Raw genomic sequence first — 19831 nt, 5'->3', positions numbered from 1 at the left:
CTCAACAGAATAACTGTTGATCTGTCATGGCCTTGGAATATTCTGTGGAACGACGAGGCTCATTTCTACCCCAATGGGAGAGTCAATACACAGTGCATTATTCATAATATGTATAATATGTATTCAATGTATGTTTCTATGTAAAATAATGTAAATGCAGTATAATATTCTGTGGAACGATGAGGCTCATTTCTAACCCAATCGGAGAGTCAACACACAGTGCATAATTCATAATATGTATTCAATGTATGCTTCTACGTAAAATAATGTAAGATGCAGTATAATGTAAAGCATTTTAAATAGTGCATTATACATAACATATATAATATGTATTGTAAAATAATGTAAATACAGTATAATGTAATGTCAGGTTTTAAAACATTTTAAATAGTGCATTATTCATAACATGTATAATATGTATTCAATGTCTGTTTCTATGTTTGAATATGTAAGGCAAATGTATAAAGTAATGCGAAGTATGGTAAAATGTACTGTATGGTAAAACGTACATTGTAATCTGGTGAAATGCACAAAAGCAAGGCATCATGTATAATGTGTAGCGAATATAAAGTACGGTTTATTGCAAAGTACTGCATAATGTAATCTGTGTCAAATAATATAAATACTATGCAAATTAGTAAAATGTGCAAGTGTAAAGCCTAACGTATAATGTGTTAAAGTAATGTAAGATGCAGTATAATGTAATGCCAGGTTTATACAATTTATATAGGGCATTATTCATAACATGTATAATATGTATTCAATGGCTGTTTCTATGTTTGAATACGTAAGGCAAATGTATAAAGTAATGCGAAGTATGGTAAAATGTACTGTATGGTATAACGCACATTGTAATATAGGGAAATGTACAAAAGTAAAGTATCTTATGTGTGACGTAATATAAGGTACAGTATAGCGCAAGTATTGCATAATGTACAATATACAATTGTATATATTGTAATGTTTATATGTATGCATGTTTATTTAGGTAATAACCAAGAATGTGTAGGAGGTCATCGTCATGTAAGTCCTATGTAGTAATAACAACAGTCTGTCATACCATGTTGACAAAGCCCTTGTATGCCCATATGTTGATTGATATTGTTTCAATAAATACTGGGCCCGGGCGATTGGATGAGGGGGAATTCCCGGGGGCATATTGGTTTGTTCGACCGCCCACCTGATGCTCTAGGCGCTTTATCTGGGAGTCTTGTACGAGGCTCTCGTGTGGCCACACCAACTGGCCAACTCTAGATAAGGGTGGAAGTGGTGCTGTACTGATTAACCGAATGGCAAAGGGACAGTGCTCACGTCCTCTGTTGCTTATCGCTTATGGAACATCCGCGGATACACACTGAAATTCCTATACAGTCTCCAAAGGGTCACTATCTGGGGTAGATTAACGGCGACATTCATCCTTGGGCCATTCTTCTTTGAGGAACTCGGGCCTGCTACATGTTCCGTTACGGGCCGTCAGTACCATGACATGCTGCAGACAATTTTTGTGCCACAAATACAGCAAAGCCAATACATGTTCCGTTACGGGCCGTCAGTACCATGACATGCTGCAGACAATTGTTGTGCCACAAATACAGCAAAGCCAATACATGTTCCGTTACGGGCCGTCAGTACCATGACATGCTGCAGACAATTGTTGTGCCACAAATACAGTAAGGCCAATACAATGGAAATACAATGGGAATTTCACTTACATTGACCAATTTCATGCAGGATGTTGTGCCCCCACATATCGAAGAAAACATGAAGGCGTTATTGCTCCAACACTTCGCAGAGGAACGTGTTATTAGTTGCTCCTTTCCTAATCCATGGCCACCACGTTCGCTAGACGTAACGCCTTGCTAGACTTTGAATGAGTTAAAGAACTCCATAACGCTTCGTGTGCTTAGCCTTACAACTGATCAATTACGATCTGCTATTGAACGCACTGTCCATCGACTTGAAATTTTGAAGGTGAATGAGGGTGGTCATGTGGAGCACCTTTCCCACCATCATCCTGGGCACAATTAACAAAACCATTCTCTTGTGCAATTTCGTCCTAATCTGTTCTTGTTTCTGCAAATTGAACTGTTTTTGAGTCTCCCTTACGTTTACTTAATGTGATTCGATGACAAGCTGATTAGAAACTAGTCAATAAATGTTAATATTGTTTCTGTATTCCATTTTGGTAGCTTGTTGTGTTAAATTTCCTGTTTTTACCGAAAAGGCGTCCTCTAATGGACATTTTGTAACTAAAATGTTTGTTTCGAAATTCCGTGAGCGCATCTCTTGTATAGCCCATATACAAAATTTCGTTGCATTCAATTCACCCATTTGCGCATTTGCTGTAGAATGTCGTTTATAGGGGAAGTTTATATTTTTATAGTTTCAGAAGTTTGCCATGTTCTATAACACAAGTTAACTCTCACTTATGTATAAGAGGCGTGTCACTAATGGTACCAGAGTAGTATTTTCATAAAAATTTGTGTTTTCATTTACTATTTACTTTCATCTGTTTTATAAACATAATATTTCTAGCACTAGTTATATGCGCAGGCTTGGAAGTTAGTAACAGGAAAAGTTTACCTTTTGTTTGGCAGCAAAAAAGTAAATGGGATCAACCCATCTCGAAAGAAACGGCACGGATCTTCTTTCAACAGAACGACAGAAGCCGATAAGTTAATGTTTAATATACTGTAAAGTTTATCCTAACTTTATACCAGTTATTTTTAAGTTAAAACCCCTTTCCTATCTCTCCTAATTTCAGCTTATAAATTTCTTACCAGAACGTGTTTTTAGAATCGCGTTTAATGCAAATGAGAAGGAGTAGTATTTAAGTCGAAGTTCCACTGACTTCGAGAGTGAGACACATTTATCAGAGTTTCCGACTAGCGCGCTTTTGCCTTTTGGCCACGTCTCTCTAAGCTGTGGCTACTCTCGGCCATATTAAGGACCTTTGATAGCTTTGCTAGTTGATTCGATATTTAGGAGCCAACTACTTGTGTTAGCTTCGACAAAATCTCTTTAGTTAGCCATCAGTTAACCCTTAGCCTCTGGTGTTGCGTTGACGCAACGATCAAAATAAATGCGTATATAAATATAACTACCTAAGATATTTTATACCAGCAGATGATTTTATGTAGGGAATATTATGAAGATTATTTCTGTAAAAAATATTTGCCTTCAACAATCATTTTGTTTATAATAATTAATCTCATACTTTAAGCAAAATTTAAGCAAAATTTTCGAACGCGTATTTTTGCTCAAAATATTTAACGAAAGAATGTCCGTCTTTATGAGTGATCTATTTTTAGTCAAGGTCACCGTTTATCAGAACATTACATCAGTCACATGTCTATATTTGTGTTGGGAAGGGAATGAAAACAGGTGTTGCGTTGACGAAACGTCAGCAGGAAACGGGATATGGACAGGCCCATGGAAACGGGTAATCAATCTCCTTTTTCACTCATTACTTTCGATGTTCTGATTCATGTTCTGGTTGTTTAAAAATGCCTAGAACGAGGTATCTTACATTAGAAGAAGCCCTTAAAAGATTTTTTGATGAAGAAACAGATGATGATAATGTTCATAATGACCAGAATGAAACTGATATTGTTGTTGTTCCCCCAGAAATTGCAGAGGCTAGTGACTAAGAAGAAAGGAATAGCAATGTTTTAAATAATGATAATGATATTTTACCAAATGATATTGCTGGGGAAGTTGAAATTCACGTAAGAAGTAAGTTTCAGCCTTCTAAAATCAGTTATAGTCATACTAAAAAGCTTAAAAAGCAGAAGACTAAAATTTTGAAGTGGATAAAAAAGGAACTGTTAGTTATGTCTCAGGAAGAACATGAAGAAAGAGATAGAAGAGAAATTATAAAAGACAAAACACAAGGTAAAACTAATGTACAGATTTTCGATTTTAGTTTTGGTTTAGACATTTACTCTCTTCTCGTTGAACAGACAAATATATACGCTCAGAAAAAAAATGCTCAGAATTTATTGCATCTGAAGCCTATATGAGAAGATTTATTGGAATATTATTGCTTATTACATTTATTGGAATATTATTACATTCTTTACCTCAAGAAAAAATGTATTGGTATTTTGATAAGGACATTTCTGTTTCTGTTGTACGAGAATCGATATCACGTTTGCAGTACAGGAATATGAAGCAGAATTTGCATTTGACAATAGTCAAATTGACAGTACTGATAAATTATATGAGGTGATACCGTATCTAAACTTACTAAATATCACCACTTTTTACTACTGAAACTTTTAGATTCCAGACACGAGAATGCATTATTCCTTTTTCAAACTCCTATTGAGAGGGTAGAATTAGCCAGAAATAGATCAGCAACAGGAAGACCTAGTAAATTCAGCATTCAAAAACCATTGCATGGAGATGGTAGACATTTTATCGTAAAGTCCGTTGACAACAAAAGACTTTGTTGTGAAGAGTACCATAGCCAGACTGTTTATAGATGCAGAGTATGTAATGTAGCTTTACGTCATGATTGTAAACAAGCTTTTCATGCTTGAAGTTTTCAAATAAAATAATCTGTATTTGTAAAAGAAATACAATGTATATTTTAATATTAAATTAATTACAAGTAAAGTGATTTGTGGATTTATAAAACGTTATACAGCTAAAAAGTAATCCTGCGCTCCACTCAAAAGAAACATCACACGAGTACAATCCTATTCACTAAACATCCGTAGTCTTATTCCGCTAACGTTGCGCGAACGCAACACTCGCTTTTTCCACACGTAAGAGCATTTTTTTTATTTTCAATGTAAATTTATGTTATAAATACTTAATTTAATATTTTTTATTATTTTCATGAGAAAAGAAACATTCCTTGTAGTTTTGGCGGTTAATGGGTTAATTTCATATTCCTTATAACTTTGAGGTTAAACCCTAGTGGAGGATTTGTTATACACCCCGAGAAAGGAGCCATCTGGTTATAAGGTATTTCTCCCGCCTTCTTGGCATGCCTTCATGGTGTGGTGATCTGCACGCTGGGCGCGTATTCCAGAGGTCCGCGTTTGGATTCCCAGCGAAGGCGTTGCTTATTTTTCATCTTGCCTGCTTCCGAAAATACCTAATAGCTCTGCAGTGGCGCCCGAACTAAAAGGGTGGTGGATGAGGAATCTCCACACCCAGGATTTGGCGATTGGGTCCCCTAGAAAACCCCAGACGCCCTTTAAAAAGGGGGAGTATATAAGGTATTTCTCCAGCCTTCCTAGCCTGCCTTCGTGGGTGGTGTGGTGGGCGCTTTTTCCAGAGGTCCTGGGTTCGATTCCCGGTGAAGGCGTTGCTCATTTTTCAAGTCTCCTGCTTTCAAAAATTCCTAATAGCTCTACATGGTAAGCCTTATGTTGAGCAACAAACGGTAATTTTCGTTTAGTTGTTCACGAGGTTCTTCCACACTTAGTTATTAGATAAAAAGGAGTAACACTTCAATACCATGGAAGCAATTTTATACGACCGAATTAAATTTGTTTCAAGAATCATAATTAAATATGCAACAAGTGGTCTGATTTCCAATCAGGTGGCTTATACTTCTGTCGAAGTATTTCATTCTTCCATCGTATTCCATAAAACGTGCCGAATACAGATTTTGGATCGAAATATAATCAGTGAAAGGAATTCTACTCATACCTTACAACGCGCATGAATCATGGACAAAAAGCTATTTGTATAAAAACTATTAAGTATAATATTTACCTGTATGCCAAATTCGCTCTGCGACCGCACGTCATACATCTAAAAGAAACGACAACCAATAAGTCTAAAAAATAAGAGAAAATGCAAGAATATCTTAAAAAATGAATTAACAGAAGCGATACAATAGTTCTTGCACTTAATATCTTCGGACTTAAAAGTAAGTATTTATAAACGCAATTGACAATTCCCGTGTCTTATTTGCGACGAAAGTGTATTTTTACAGGGAACACAAGGAATTTAAAGCTTTTTCTGGTGATTTGTACGTAATCCACATAAGGAAAAAAATACGCTAACAATTGAAAATGTCTAATGTATGCCTGTAGATTATGGGCCCCTTTTATCATATTCACTTCCGATCTTTACAAGGGTCCCATAATCCACCTGGATGTTGCATAATAAAACTGCAAACAGTTCTGTTCTTTGTTATAAAAACCATCAACCATCTTCTTTGTTATAAAATAATCATAGTTATGCATTTAGAACTGCGCCATTTTAATGGATCTTTCTGATTTTGGCAGCTACTTCAAAACTGTAAATTCTTTTAATTCTTGAAGCCAATAACGAGTCTAATAACCATTACACACGGTAAGAAATTATCGTAACGGAAAGCATTAATTTTTCAACGGGAAGTATACACCGACATAACGTTTGGAGAGTTCGAAACATATTAAAATGTTTCATGTGTTATTATTGCGTATGTATATAATAAGGAACAGGAAACTTTAATAACTAAACACATTTATAATTGATTTAAAGATAAAATATTTGTAAAAATTTATGTCATAAAATGCAGGAATTCTTGAAAGCCATGTATACCAGACACTTATTGCTATGAAACGAAAGACAAATTCTTACTGTAATAAAAAGAAAAAAAGTCTCATGTGTACAACACATGTTTTCCTTGTTTGGAATATTAAATTATACACATTTTTTCTTACATTTCATTTAAACTTTTTGGATTGGATTAAATTTATTTCGTCGATAGCGCATAAACCACAATAGAATAAATGCACTCTTTAAAATTCACTCCTATTTGTTTACCATAGCGACACCCTGGCCCTAGGTTCACTTAACACTGTTAAATTTCGTTAATAGTGTAACTCAGAATGTATATAAATTTATATCATTTCAAGAATTGGCGAATCGTTGCCACACGTTCTATTCAAATACTATAATAAATCTAGAACAATGTATACAAGAAATTAAGCAAACAAAACAAAAAAGAAACAGTTTTTCACAGACGAAATGGTATTTCTGATTCAATTAATTCAGTTTTCACTTCAAGGAAAAAATACATAAAACCTCAAAATATCCGTATTGAAAATTATAAAGGGAATCTTAAACACTTATTTTCTCGAATAAATTTCAGAATCGATTAAGCATGGTTTATTTCGCAATAATAAAAGAAGGCGTTATCTTTGTTTTTGCGAAGCTTACTTTCTCTAAATTGGCAACAAATCTACTATTCTGCTGTTTCAAATGTAAACAAACATAGCCTCCATTGAAAAAATAATTAAACATAGCGGCACTTAAACAACTTTAAAATTGTTAATAATTCTAAAAATATCGCATGCAGATTTACTAAAGGCATAAAAACCTTAACCGAAAGAAAAGGACAACTTAATTCAATCATTTTTATAGCAAAAAATGCACAATTTATAAACATATAAGAATTAAGAAACTGATTACTGAGTAACAAAATGAATATATATATACATATAATTTATGTAATTTTTGGTGCGGCCGATTGCAACCAAAATACGAGGTGCACATCTACATGTTATAGCAGTCCTATATACAAAATTTCAACGTTCTGAGGCTACTCGTTTTTGAGTTATGCGAGATACGTATGTACAGACGCCACGAAAATTTCTCTTCAGAATTCATTTATAAACAGTTTTATAATTTTTTTGGGGGGAAAAGAGTCTTTTATTCTATTCTTACCTACGGATGTCACGCAAAAATATCGTTAAACTGCATTCGGTAGAGATCAAAATGGATATTTTCTTTGAAATATGATGCCTGAAGCTTTTCGCGATTACAATACTTCCTTTTTATTTCGTACAGAGAAGTAAAAAGTTAAAATTCATCAGCCGTCGATGATGTTAGTTATCTTTTGTCGCTAAACTTTAAGATGACTATTAAAAATTTATTTTCATTAGTTTAATCTAGGCTCCTTTAGAATAAAAATTCGCGTTCTTCCGAAGAATCGGGTAAAAAGGGGGGAGGGGTAGAGCACAGGCTTTGGGAAATTGGCTTTCCAATTTTTCTCCGTTGCTTTGTTGCCATTATTGCTGAACTTATCACATGAGTTAGACAATAAAAATTACGGGTTGTCGTTTCTCTTGCACTGTTAAGATTATTTCTTGATTAGAAAACTCCTGAAAATTATCAATAATCGGGCAAAATGTATGCTTTAAGGAGGCAGCAGTATGGCTTAAGCACCTAAGTCTTATCTTCACTGTGAAGTACGGCCAGCTACAAAGAAACAATCTTTACAGTAACATTACTGCATTATATAGAATAAATACAAGTGACAAGTGACGGAGGACGTGGGCACCTTCCCTTTACCGTAATGGTGAATCGGTATAGCACCACGCCCACCCCTGTCCAGAGACCAGACCCCGGGAGGAGGGGACAAACAAACGTCCCGCACCCGGAGCCGAGAGCCAACGCCTGATTCCGTTCCCGACGCCGTCTGTTACCCGAAGTGGTCACCGGGAATTTATTGCAAGATTTAAATAATTGATACATGCCCAAACAAGGGGATAATAATTACATTGATATGGAGTTTTATACATACATAGTGTTATATCTACATGATTGACCACTAGGGGCACTGTAAAGAATAGGTACAAGAATACAAAGACATAATTACAAAGTACAGATGAGATACAAAAATACAGGGTATATGTACTGAAAAGGTAAAAATGCGAAGATACATACAGATGAAGTAAATATAGAAAATAATAAGAGGAGAAAAAAAAAAAAAAAAAAAAAAAAAAAAAAACTAGGAAAGAGAAATGCAGAAAGGAAAGAAAAGGAATGCAAACAAACAAACAAAAAAAAAAAAAAAAAAAAAAAAAAAAGGAAAAAAGGGAAGAGCCAGAAGTTGCAAGAAGATGCAGAGAAACTAAGAAACTTGAGGACAAACTAAATAGAAATAAGGAATACAGACAACAATTGAAACAAAAACAGAAACAAAAATTCAGCAGTCATTCTATAAAAATAGTAAGAACCATTACAGGTACGAAGATCACTAAAGAAAGCACTGTGACAGGAACGCATTATATAATATGAAGTACTTGTTACAAGAATTTGATATAATAAGCATAGCACCAATGGTAAGCATGGTGAAAGTGCCTCAGTTATGATAAGTATTGGGTGGTATATGAAGATTTTGTATTCATTACCATTTCCTGCTACAGAGAAGGATTACAAAAGCATCTATGTAATATAATTTTAAAACATTAGTACTTATACAAAAGAAAAATCATACATGTGGGGAAATGTATATGTATAATACAAAGAGAGACATTAATCCTATTGCGATGAATAACCAAAACTTCATAGTGGTGCATACATTTAGGCTCCATAAAAATAAAACGGGAAGCCTCTTACTCATAATTGGATACAAGGGTATATAGCATGAAGGAAACATTATTACAATAGATATTGGAAGAGTAATTCCAAAGCAATAGGATTATAAACATATGAATGAATACATTACTGAAACAGTATTCTCTTATGTAATTCGGATAAAAATGCAGTATTCAGTATTAAAGAAGAAAGTTCATAATCGTTTTGAAACAACCATTACAAAGAATGATAAGAATGATAAGAGTTTCTCATTTCTGACAAATGTTTTGCGGTATTTTAATATTAACTTCATGATGAACATTATTTACTAGATGTAAAAATTGCGATAGGGTAAATACAGTGCATTCATTGTCACCTTAGTGTAAGACTGAGAGGCAATTTACATAAGTTGAGATACTGGGACAGTAAGACCCCGCTTAACGCTGTTTTGTTTAGCGCTGTTTCGGTTTAGCGCTCTTTTATTTCAACCCGGGGATTCTCCGAAATTGTGCGCAGCGCTAGGTTTCCAAATAACATATCCGAAACAGTGTAGTTGTGTTTCTTGCTTTTTATCATTTGAAACAACATTTGTTGACATTATTGTAAGTTTAAATTTGTATAATACTATAACGATTAATACAGTGACAAATATTATGATCTTTAGTTTTTATCATGGGTGATAATAAAAAACAAGAAAAGAAAGCAACCAGAAAAAGCATTTCACTGGAAACTCAAATGCAAGTGATTAGAAGATTAGATTCTGGTGAACGTCAATCTCAAATTAGTGCTGCGTTGATTTTGGCAACTTCAACAATAAGGACAACTCTTAAGAATAAAGAAAAAATACTGTCATTGGCAACTGCAGCTACGTCCAGTTCTGCAACTAGAATTACCCGTTCTAGAAATAACATTATAGAGGAAATGGAAAAACGACTGTCTATATGGATTGACGACGAAATTGAACGCAATATGCCATTAAGCCAATCTATCATAATCACAAATCTTCACAAAAATCATCTTCACAAAAAGGCAGAAAATTGGAAACCCAGAATAGACTGAATGATCTGACTGAGAATTTTATTTGTTTTTAAAAGTATATGCGTTTATATTGTTTTTATTTTTGTAAGAAATAAATGATTGATTTTATTTTTATTAAAAAAGCAATCTGACGATGGAATCGAGTCAGTTTTCACCCGGCAGTCCCTGTTGTATATCGGCCCTCGTCTGCTACCCTCCTTACAATGGAATGCTATGGGCAATGATTACACAGTTCTGTTTATCGAGAAAGGTGGGACATAGTGGGCTTACTTAGTGACACCTGCAGCATCTGGACAGACAGCGTCTGCGATGAAGCGTTGCAATTGCGCAATCATCAAGGCCATGTTTTCCAGCCTCTGGTTTATTGGTTTCTCGAGCTTGTCCATTTTCTCCTCTATCACTCTCGAGGACAGCTCCTCGAGGAACTTTTCTGAAGCAGCCTGAGACTTATCCGCCTGAAAGAAACAAAAAAACTTACAAGAGTACTAATTATTCATTTATTTATTAATTTTTCGTCACTGGAAATTTTTTTTGGTAGAAATATTTGCATCCAGATGAAACAAATAATTATTGCCTATCCATGTGTATGAAGATATTCATTTTCTGATAATAAAGATTTTCTGATAATAATACTGCTGGTGAGTTATTTCTACATATAATAAAAGAAAGAGTCTGTCTGTGTGTGCGTCAGTGTGTCTTTCGTTCGCGCTGCGCGTATGCTAATAGACCCACGGCTACGAAATTTGGTACATAGGTGCATCTAGAAAAGAGCCAGTGCACCTCGAAGCGATATTTTCTAAATTCGAATTCGAATTTTTTAATTGTATGTTTTGTGACGAAATCGCGTCATTTTGAGACATAATGGGCTATAGGAAAGCGAGATTTTACTCTACACACTCCATTTTCACATTGTCAGGAAACGTAGGCACTTAGCTATTTTACGAACTTAAAATAAATTTCGTGCTCCAATAAATCGATTAAATACGAATTTATTTAACAAAGTGAGCTTAACACCTTTTCAACGGGATTTTTTTCCTAAAAAAGGTTATTTTTAAGTATGTACAGTTTATTTTTCTTTGATTTTTGGACACGTTAAACTTTCATCTTTGCGACTGCTTTTACAAAAAGAATTTTGGAAAAATGATAATATTTTGTATTTTTAAAAACATTTTTAAATGAAGCTTCCGAGTACACTCCTCACATCTCATCTCTTTAAAATGTGATTTTGGCAACAATTTTCTTGTCTTATTGTTATTGATAGATTTTTGATGAAATCGCATCATTTTGAATAGTTTCATTCTTTTAGAAATATGGGTTTGGCAACAATTTTTTTTCATCGTATTTCTTATGTCACTGTTTTTAAGAGATTGGCAGATTTCATTGTCACTTTTTTATATATCTAATATTCTGCAAAGTAATATTCTGTGCAGTTTTTAATTTTAATGTCTGGTGTTCCCTTCAGGCATTTTTCCGGTACATTTAAAATCCAGACGAAGGCTGGCCGCGTAGAGGGTAGTTAGTCAATAAAATATCAAACTCTCTGGATATTTTATGGTGCATTAATTTTCACACAGGAAGACACTTCAGAACTGTATTTGAAATCTTACATGTTAAAGGGTATCGTCTAGTGATTAAGAGGTTTATCTATTTATTTTAACTAACAGCTCATTTCAAATTTCACTTTCCTGTTACTCTCTTTTCACCCACACTTTTCATGCCAGAATGTAAATGAGATAGCGAGAGTTTATTCAGATTAAGATAGAATGTAGGTCTATTTAAGTAACAGTTTCTGAAGCTATTTTTAGAGCGTGTCTGCCTATCCCGGGCAACGTTGTGCTGTGATTATTCGCGACTTGCGTTAGCGTTCTCGACATTAGGCATGTCTCGCCGGTTCACAACAAACCAGAGCCTTTCCTACGCGTTAAAGTATTCTGTGAGCCGTTAGGCCACAGAATTACCACACCTTGAAATTATTATTCGTCACGTATTTCTGTTAACTCAGAAGTGTTGGCTTCCTGTAACCCAAGTTGGGTCATTTGTTAATTTTATGTTCGAATAAAAGGGTCTTATATATCCTTCTTCTGATCTCTCTAAAGTGTATAAGATATTTCTCCCAGTTCCCTAGCGTGCCTTCGTGGTGTAACGGTAGCACGCTGGGCCGGTATTCCATAGGTCCGTGGTTCGATTCCCGGCGAAGGCGGTTGCATATTTTTCATTTTTTCTGCTTCCAATTAACCTAATGACTCTATAGTGGCGCCCCTAAAAAGGTTGCGGATGATGATTCTCCACACCCAAGATTTGGCGACTAGGTCCCCTAAAACCCCAGTCGCCCTTTAAAAAGGGGAGTATATAAGGTATTTCCCCTACTTTCCTAGCGTCCTTCGTGGTGTAGTGGTTCAGCACACTGGGCCGGTATTCCAGAGGTCCGTGGTTCGATTCCCGGCGAAGGCGGTTGCTAATTTTTCATCTCACTGGCTTCCAAAAATTCCTAATTACTCTACAAGTGTTTTTAAAAAATTATGTTCCGAAAGAGACACAGACTTTTTAAGAATTTATTTCAGTTAGTGGTGTGTCAAGGTAGTTCCAGTTCATTTCACGAAGAGATATACGGATACACAGCAGCATTATCACATAATTAATATCATTAGTGGCATAATGAATACATTGAATTCGCGTACAAATTCGTTTACACATTTAGGTAAACTAGCCCTGCGTCTCGCCAAAGTTTAAATAAAACGGACAAGTACGGACTGAGAGAAATCTTCAGTGATTCAACACAGAACAAATACCTGAACTGATAGCGTACAAAAAAAAAAAAAAAAAAAATTCATTGCAAATGTTAATATAGCATTTTAAATCATTCAAAGTTGCGTTCCAGTAAAGGACATAAAAATTACCATGATAATAAACAAAGCTGTCGCATTTATTTTCATTTAGATTAATACATTCGCTAGTGACAACTCACTCCAGCAGCGAGTACGTACAACAGAAGGGAGCATTTCCATCACTTTCAAGGCATTTGAATGGATGCCGCTGTCTGTAGCAAACACACCTACACCTTGAGTAAATATTAAATCTCTTTGTAAGGATCTGGAAATTTGCAACTTAATCGAAATTAATTTGCATATTGTCAGAGAATTCAAAGGTTGGTTTTCGAAGTGTTAGGAGAAGTTCTGTTGTTATGAACTACGGCATTCAAATTCTACTTTACTTTAATAAAACAGCTTAAATTACCATTTGCATTCTATTGAAATAAAAGAAATATGTCGCATTTCTCTTTTGTGAATGCGTGGAAAAATTACCATTTGGTCGCAAGGAAGGTGGTGTTAAAAGTTTTTGTACGTGTCTTTAAAAAAGGAGAAAGAGCCGATTCGTAATAAAGAAGGAAAAACTGTAAATTTCAATACTATTATAGTATAAAGAGGCGTTGATTTATTAAATATCTGCGGTAGCCGGTTTTTTAAGGTTGATTCTCTTCATTTATGAGTGCTGTTCACGAACGGCTCCTCTTTTCGAAAATGCTTTGAAATTAAAAATTAATCAATTCTTTTAGTCGTTATTCATTGATATAGAAAATCTGATGTGTACACCACATGAGCTCCTTGTACGGAATATTAAATTATACACATTTTTCCTGAATTTCATTTAAACTTATTTTATCGAATTTCATTAAAGATAGATTTCCCATTCAAACAATTCAGTTCTCATTCGCGAGAAGGCAAAAATACATAAAAACTCAAAATATCTAAATTAAAAATTACGAAGTAAATCTTAAACACTTATTTCCTCGAAAAAATTCCAGAAAGGATTAAGCATGACTTAATTGGCAACAAATGAAGGCGTTATCTTTGTGGTTGCGAAGCTAAGTTTCTCTTGCTTGGCAACAAATCCACTAGTCTGCTGTTTCAAATGTAAACAATCAATACCGCCATAAAAAAAAGGCTTAGCGGCACTTAAACAACTTTAAAATTGTTGATAATTCTAAAAATATTGCGTACAAATTTACTAAAGGCATAAAACCCTTAACCAGAAGATAAAAACCACATAACTGAATAATTTTAAAGCAAAAAATGCACAATTTACAAACATATACGAGTAAAGAAACTGAGATCACTGAGCCGGGTAACAGAGTGAATATATATATAAATATATTTATATACGTTTGGTGCGGTCGTTTGAAACCAAAACACGAGGTGCACATCTACATGTTATAGAAGTAATACATACAAAATTTTAACGTCCTGAGGCTACTCGTTTTTGAGTTTCTCGCATACGTACGTACGTACGTACGTACATACGCACGTACGTACATACGTTCGTACAGACGCCACGAAAAATTCTCTTCAGAATTAATTTTAAATCAGCTTTATAATTTTTTTGGAGGAAAAGAGTATTTTATTCTTTCTTTACGAACAGATATCACGCAAAAACATCGTTAAATTGCATTCGATAGCGGTCAAAATGGATATTTTCGTTGAAATATGCTGCCTGAATCTTTTCGCGATTACAATACTTCCTTTTTACTTCGTACAAGGAAGTAAAATCTACAAAATTTACAATTAAAATTAGAGATTCTAAGCAAAAACAAGTAATTCGGCCTACGGGCAAGAAGGCAGATTCTTCGGTGCACAACATTCAAAATTCACTTTACGTCCCATTCAGCAAAAAGACACTGATGAAGGTGCAGAAAGACTTATTTCAGTATTTTGCTAAGTTTCAAATGTAAACAAATATGGCTTCTATACTTACCAAAAATTAGGCTCAGCCGCGCTAAAACTACGTTTAAATTGTTGATAATTCTACAATTATTGCATTCAGATTAAATAAAGGTATAAAACTCTTAACCGGAAGATAAGAACAACATAATTCAATCATTTTTAAAGCAAGAAAATTTCAACGTTCTGAAGCTACTCCGTTTTGAGTTATGCGAGATACATACATACGTACGTATTTACGTACAGACAACACGAAAACATATCTTCTGAATCTATTTTAAATCCTTTTTACAATTTGTTTTGGGAAGAAAGTCCTTTATTCTGTCTTTACGTACAGATGTCACCGGAAAATATCATTAAACTGCATACGATGGCGGTCAAAATGGATATTATTCTTAAAATATGACATCCGGAATTTTTCGTGAAGACAATACTTCGCTTACTTAGTACAAGGAATTAAAAAATGAGTCTAGAATCAGAACGTTCTGGTTACATTTATTCAGTTTTAAAATCTCAGAGTGAAGTTGAAAATAAAATATACTCGAGGATTTGCACATTCCCTGAGAATAAGTGCGCTTATCTGAAGGACTTTGTCATTAATTTTCAGATTTTTCAGTCGGAAGGTAAAGTTATATTTTACAACGTTAAACATTCACTTAAGAGTTATTCATGAAAGTGGAATGATGAATGTAGTGAAAACTGCATTTTATAAACTTATTCACGATGGTTGATTAATTGTTTTATTTTTTGAAGTAGTTAAGTGATGGTAATGAGTAAGGAAGATAAATGGTGGAGTGGGCACACTAACATTTATCGTATACTAAAAGAATGGGTTATTTTTGAAGCGTTTCATTAGCAGTTTCAGTGGCTTAGATATAAAGCATGTTTGCAGTTTTCTAGAGGAATATATAATAATGCTTTAAAATACGAGGATATTATAGGATTATATATAATATATATATATATAAAATACTTTTTACATTTAAGAAAAACGCTTTTTTAAATGTGTCTGCTTATTTTAATTATATTTCATTATGTTTCATGTTTTTGGTTATTCTAAAATATATTAGGTGAATATGTCGAATATGTTAGATATTTTAAAAGTTTCGTTTAATATACGTTTTTGGTTGTTGTTCTCATTATTTTGTCTTTCTCAGAAAAACAGTTGTTTACAGCAGGTGCTGGGAATATTTTATAATGTGTGAAACTTTTCAAAAAATATCCATTTTTATCTTTTAAAAATATCTTACGTTAAAAGGGAGATAAAAATCTTGTTATTTGATTGTTTTCAGCTGTCAGCTACAAAACTTTCCCGCAACTGGCTTTAATTTAAAGGTACTTTTCTATTTTGCTGGCGCAAGTGATAAAGTCGCCAATAATGGTACAACTGATGCCAAACGGAATATACTCGTTGGTAACCTTTTACGCCTCATTTTCAAAACAAGTTGCAGCCATTTCTTACCAGATTGATTGTTTTTTTCCAATACTGGCATACAATTACATAGAATATTTACAAAGATAATTAAATTTTATGCCCTAAGACCATTCGCGGTAAATAAGTCCATTAGGATGCAATCACACCGCTCCCCCGAAGGCGAAAATATAGAAAAGGCAAAATCAAGGGTTAAATTCCTCAATTCTAATGAGAATTCACTAGCGAAGTAAAGCACTGCGGTTTTACATAATTTCTGAGTAAGCTATACGTACGAATTGAAATAATTCTTGCATATAAACTTGTATTCCAAATTAAGAATTAACTTGAAATTAACGCAGATAATTACTGAGAGAATTAGATTTTTGTAGCGTAGTTTACCTGAGATCAGATCACTTGGGGTCATGTGATACGAACCGACGAATCAGGATGTTGAACCCTGATAGCATAGTAAATTCTTAAATCAATGCCTTTTTACAAATTTATTGCCTTTATTTATTGGCTTTTTACAAAATTTTAAACCATATTAAAAAGTTTATGTTTCCAAAATAAAAAATTCTTAAAACTAACATTTGTTAACATTTTTTATGTGTATACGGTATATGTTGTCGCCAACAAAGTCTGCTTGGCGAGATTGGCGCCGGCGGAACGGAAAAGTACCGATTTAAATTTATTTTTAAAACGGTAGTTTAAGGCTTCAGTCATTGGTAAACGTTTGACATTCCTATCACAATAACGTAACAGACATCGTAATAGAAAGATCTTTAAAACGTTTCGCGTTCCCTTTAAAATATTCTTCAGTAGCTGAAAGGTGTTCATCCCTAATCGCGTTATAACGTCTCGTATACGTTGCTAGCATAAACTAACTAGATGTTAGAAGATAGTTTAAGGAATTATCCACAAGTCTTAAGGTAATAAGGTTAAGTCAGGATAAAGCTATAAAAACCCTTTATTCACTCAAGTTAAAGTTCACAGATGACACCGACTGTTATTTACAAAAGCCAACACTTTTATCTGAACTCAAAAAGGTAACAATTAACTTAAACAGCTTCACAGGTTACTTAACACACAGGCTGGCTCTGACTCGTAAAAGTCGGCATGAACAAGCCTCATGGCTAGAAGCGATCAACGCCACAGAAGTCTAATCAATAATTAATCAAAGATAGCAACCGGGCCTTCAGACAGGCAGAACGGGCTCTAAATTCATCTTCCATAACCTTCCCTTGAATGCTAACTGCTTTCTACCTCATTTGAATACACGCGCGCTAACTCGTTTACATTCTGGGAAGAATGTGTGAGTTGAAACCAAGAGCAACAGGAAAGGTTGCTTCAAAATAAAATTAACAGTTAAGTAAAATAGTAAATAAATTAGCAGAAGGTTGCCGCTAAAAATATCTGAAACAATCTTCCTGATATTTAGTTACATTTATTTGAAAGCTTAACCAGTCTATGAATGTCATCTAAAGATTTTAATTCCATTCCTGTTTTTCAATCTGTTCCCCTGAAAGTCCTTCAATGTTCAGAGTCTTTTTTTAAAACATTGTTCTCATTTCCACTTTTCCTTTCGAATCAGCAGGTTCTCCTCCAGATGTTTATCTATTTTCTTTTACTTATTTTCTCCCTTTAGGGCATGAGATTGGAAACTGGAGCAGTAAAAAATATTTATATTCATCTAAAGAATGCTACACGTGTAGCAGTCTCCCTAAAGGCGCGCAACTAAAAAGTTTAAAAAGTATTTTAAACAACTTGAATTTTAAAGCTCGGGATGAAGAGCTTTTCTTCCACCTGTATTTTTTTTTTTTTCTGATTTTCAAGATTTACATTTCATTGTTTTCTTTCTCTCGACATTTTCTACATACTATTACGTTATTTTCTTTTTTTCCTTCACCAGTTGTTGCGTTATTTTCTTCCTTCACGTTCGTACGGGGTTCGTAGATTTGGAGGGAATAACGACGACACTTGATGAAATATCGAAACATACTTTATTTAGCCAATATTAATCAGGACAGCTCCAATAACACTTTTTACAGTCGTCGAAGATCTACTATAAACACGCTGGAACCATCAGCGACACAGCCTTCAGGTTATCAGGCTATCACGACGGAGACAGCTTCCTGCAAAGCACCCGACTCTGCTTTCCGGAGTACAGCTCCCGACTCTTTTGGGTCGTTCTCGGAACTCCACGTACTCTCGAGACTCTCCACGCTACAACTCGCGATACACTCGACGACACACGAGCACAGCTCCCGACTCTTCGGTTCAGTCGTTCCAGGAGCTCAACACGCTGTCTCGACGATGCACTAACCGTGATACATTAACAGACTCCTTCAGTGGACTCGACGAACCACTCGGCACTCGCTGGTCGGCTGTCAACTCGATCTTCTCTGCACGGACTAACTAGATGAGACAGTCTACGAAGCACACACACTAACTGACTGCGGACCAGCAGAGTTTATATAGCTATCGGCTTGTATTCGAGAACATTCTGGGCTAAACCGGTAAGAATTCGTTCCAGAAGGTTCTCCATCCGTCCATGGGGGATCGCCAATTTTGTCGCCAAATGTCGCCAAATGGACGATTCCTCGCCAAATATGGCAACCCTGCCTTCTTTTGCCATTTTATGGCAACCCTTAAAATGCATTGTGGGGAAGCCATCTCACCGCGCCTTTACATTTCGTAACAATACTACACGGTATTTTCTTTCTCCTTCCAGCATGCCGTCGTGGTGTAACGGTAGCAGACGCGGAGCGTATTCGAGAGGTCCAAGTTCGAGTTCCAGCGAGGGCATTCATCATTTTTTTATGTACTTCTGCTTCAAAATAGCTTGCTGACTCTACAATATAATACACTTCATTGTTACTTTAAAACATTAAGATAATATGTACAGCAACTGTAACGTGACGTAATACAAATAACAACTATTAATGTTAAGAAAAATGATTCTAATATACTTAAATTCCGGCATTTACCTAATTATATTGCCGTCTTAAATCAAGGAAAATAATTGTATTTTCTGTGGCTATTGCCAAAAATGAATATTTGGTCATCCCAGACTAGAGCTTTCCTAAATTACTACAAAATAACCAACTGTTGTTGACCTTCGCAGTATATTCTGAGGTAAGATACTTACTTGTTCCTGGAATTTTATGGCAAGGCGTCCGATTGCTTCTCCTATTTCTTCCAGAGCATCTTCGAATTCATCTCGATCCAAGTCTCCCGCTTCCTCTCTTCGAATTCTCTGGAAAAAAAAAAAAAAAAAAAAAAAATTATTTGAATGCAAATGAGACGTAAATCTGAGGATACTAATGAAAGAAAATACATCTGAAACTATCAT

The 19831-nt window shown here is 34.8% G+C and overlaps 2 protein-coding genes across 2 annotated transcripts in view; one reads left to right on the top strand and one right to left on the bottom strand.

The window, feature by feature from the left end:
* Positions 1-19831, top strand: part of LOC118188057 (prolactin-releasing peptide receptor-like) — a 335927-nt gene that overhangs the window by 242089 nt on the left and 74007 nt on the right. The window lies entirely within an intron of this gene.
* Positions 1-19831, bottom strand: part of LOC118188968 (uncharacterized) — a 162648-nt gene that overhangs the window by 77870 nt on the left and 64947 nt on the right. The window contains exons 5-7 of the mRNA XM_085812237.1: positions 19628-19735; positions 10621-10805; positions 5734-5772 (exon numbers count right to left, since the gene is read on the bottom strand). Of these exons, the coding sequence (XP_085668363.1) occupies positions 5734-5772; positions 10621-10805; positions 19628-19735 (332 nt within the window). The remainder of the gene's footprint in view (positions 1-5733; positions 5773-10620; positions 10806-19627; positions 19736-19831) is intronic.

Source organism: Stegodyphus dumicola, chromosome 1 (assembly GCF_044657685.1).
Source record: "Stegodyphus dumicola isolate Sdum_Otavi_A_Nest chromosome 1, ASM4465768v1".
NCBI classification, from domain to species: Eukaryota; Metazoa; Arthropoda; class Arachnida; order Araneae; family Eresidae; genus Stegodyphus; species Stegodyphus dumicola.
Note: the sequence above shows the minus strand (reverse complement) of the source record. Positions and strands in the feature narration are given on the sequence as shown.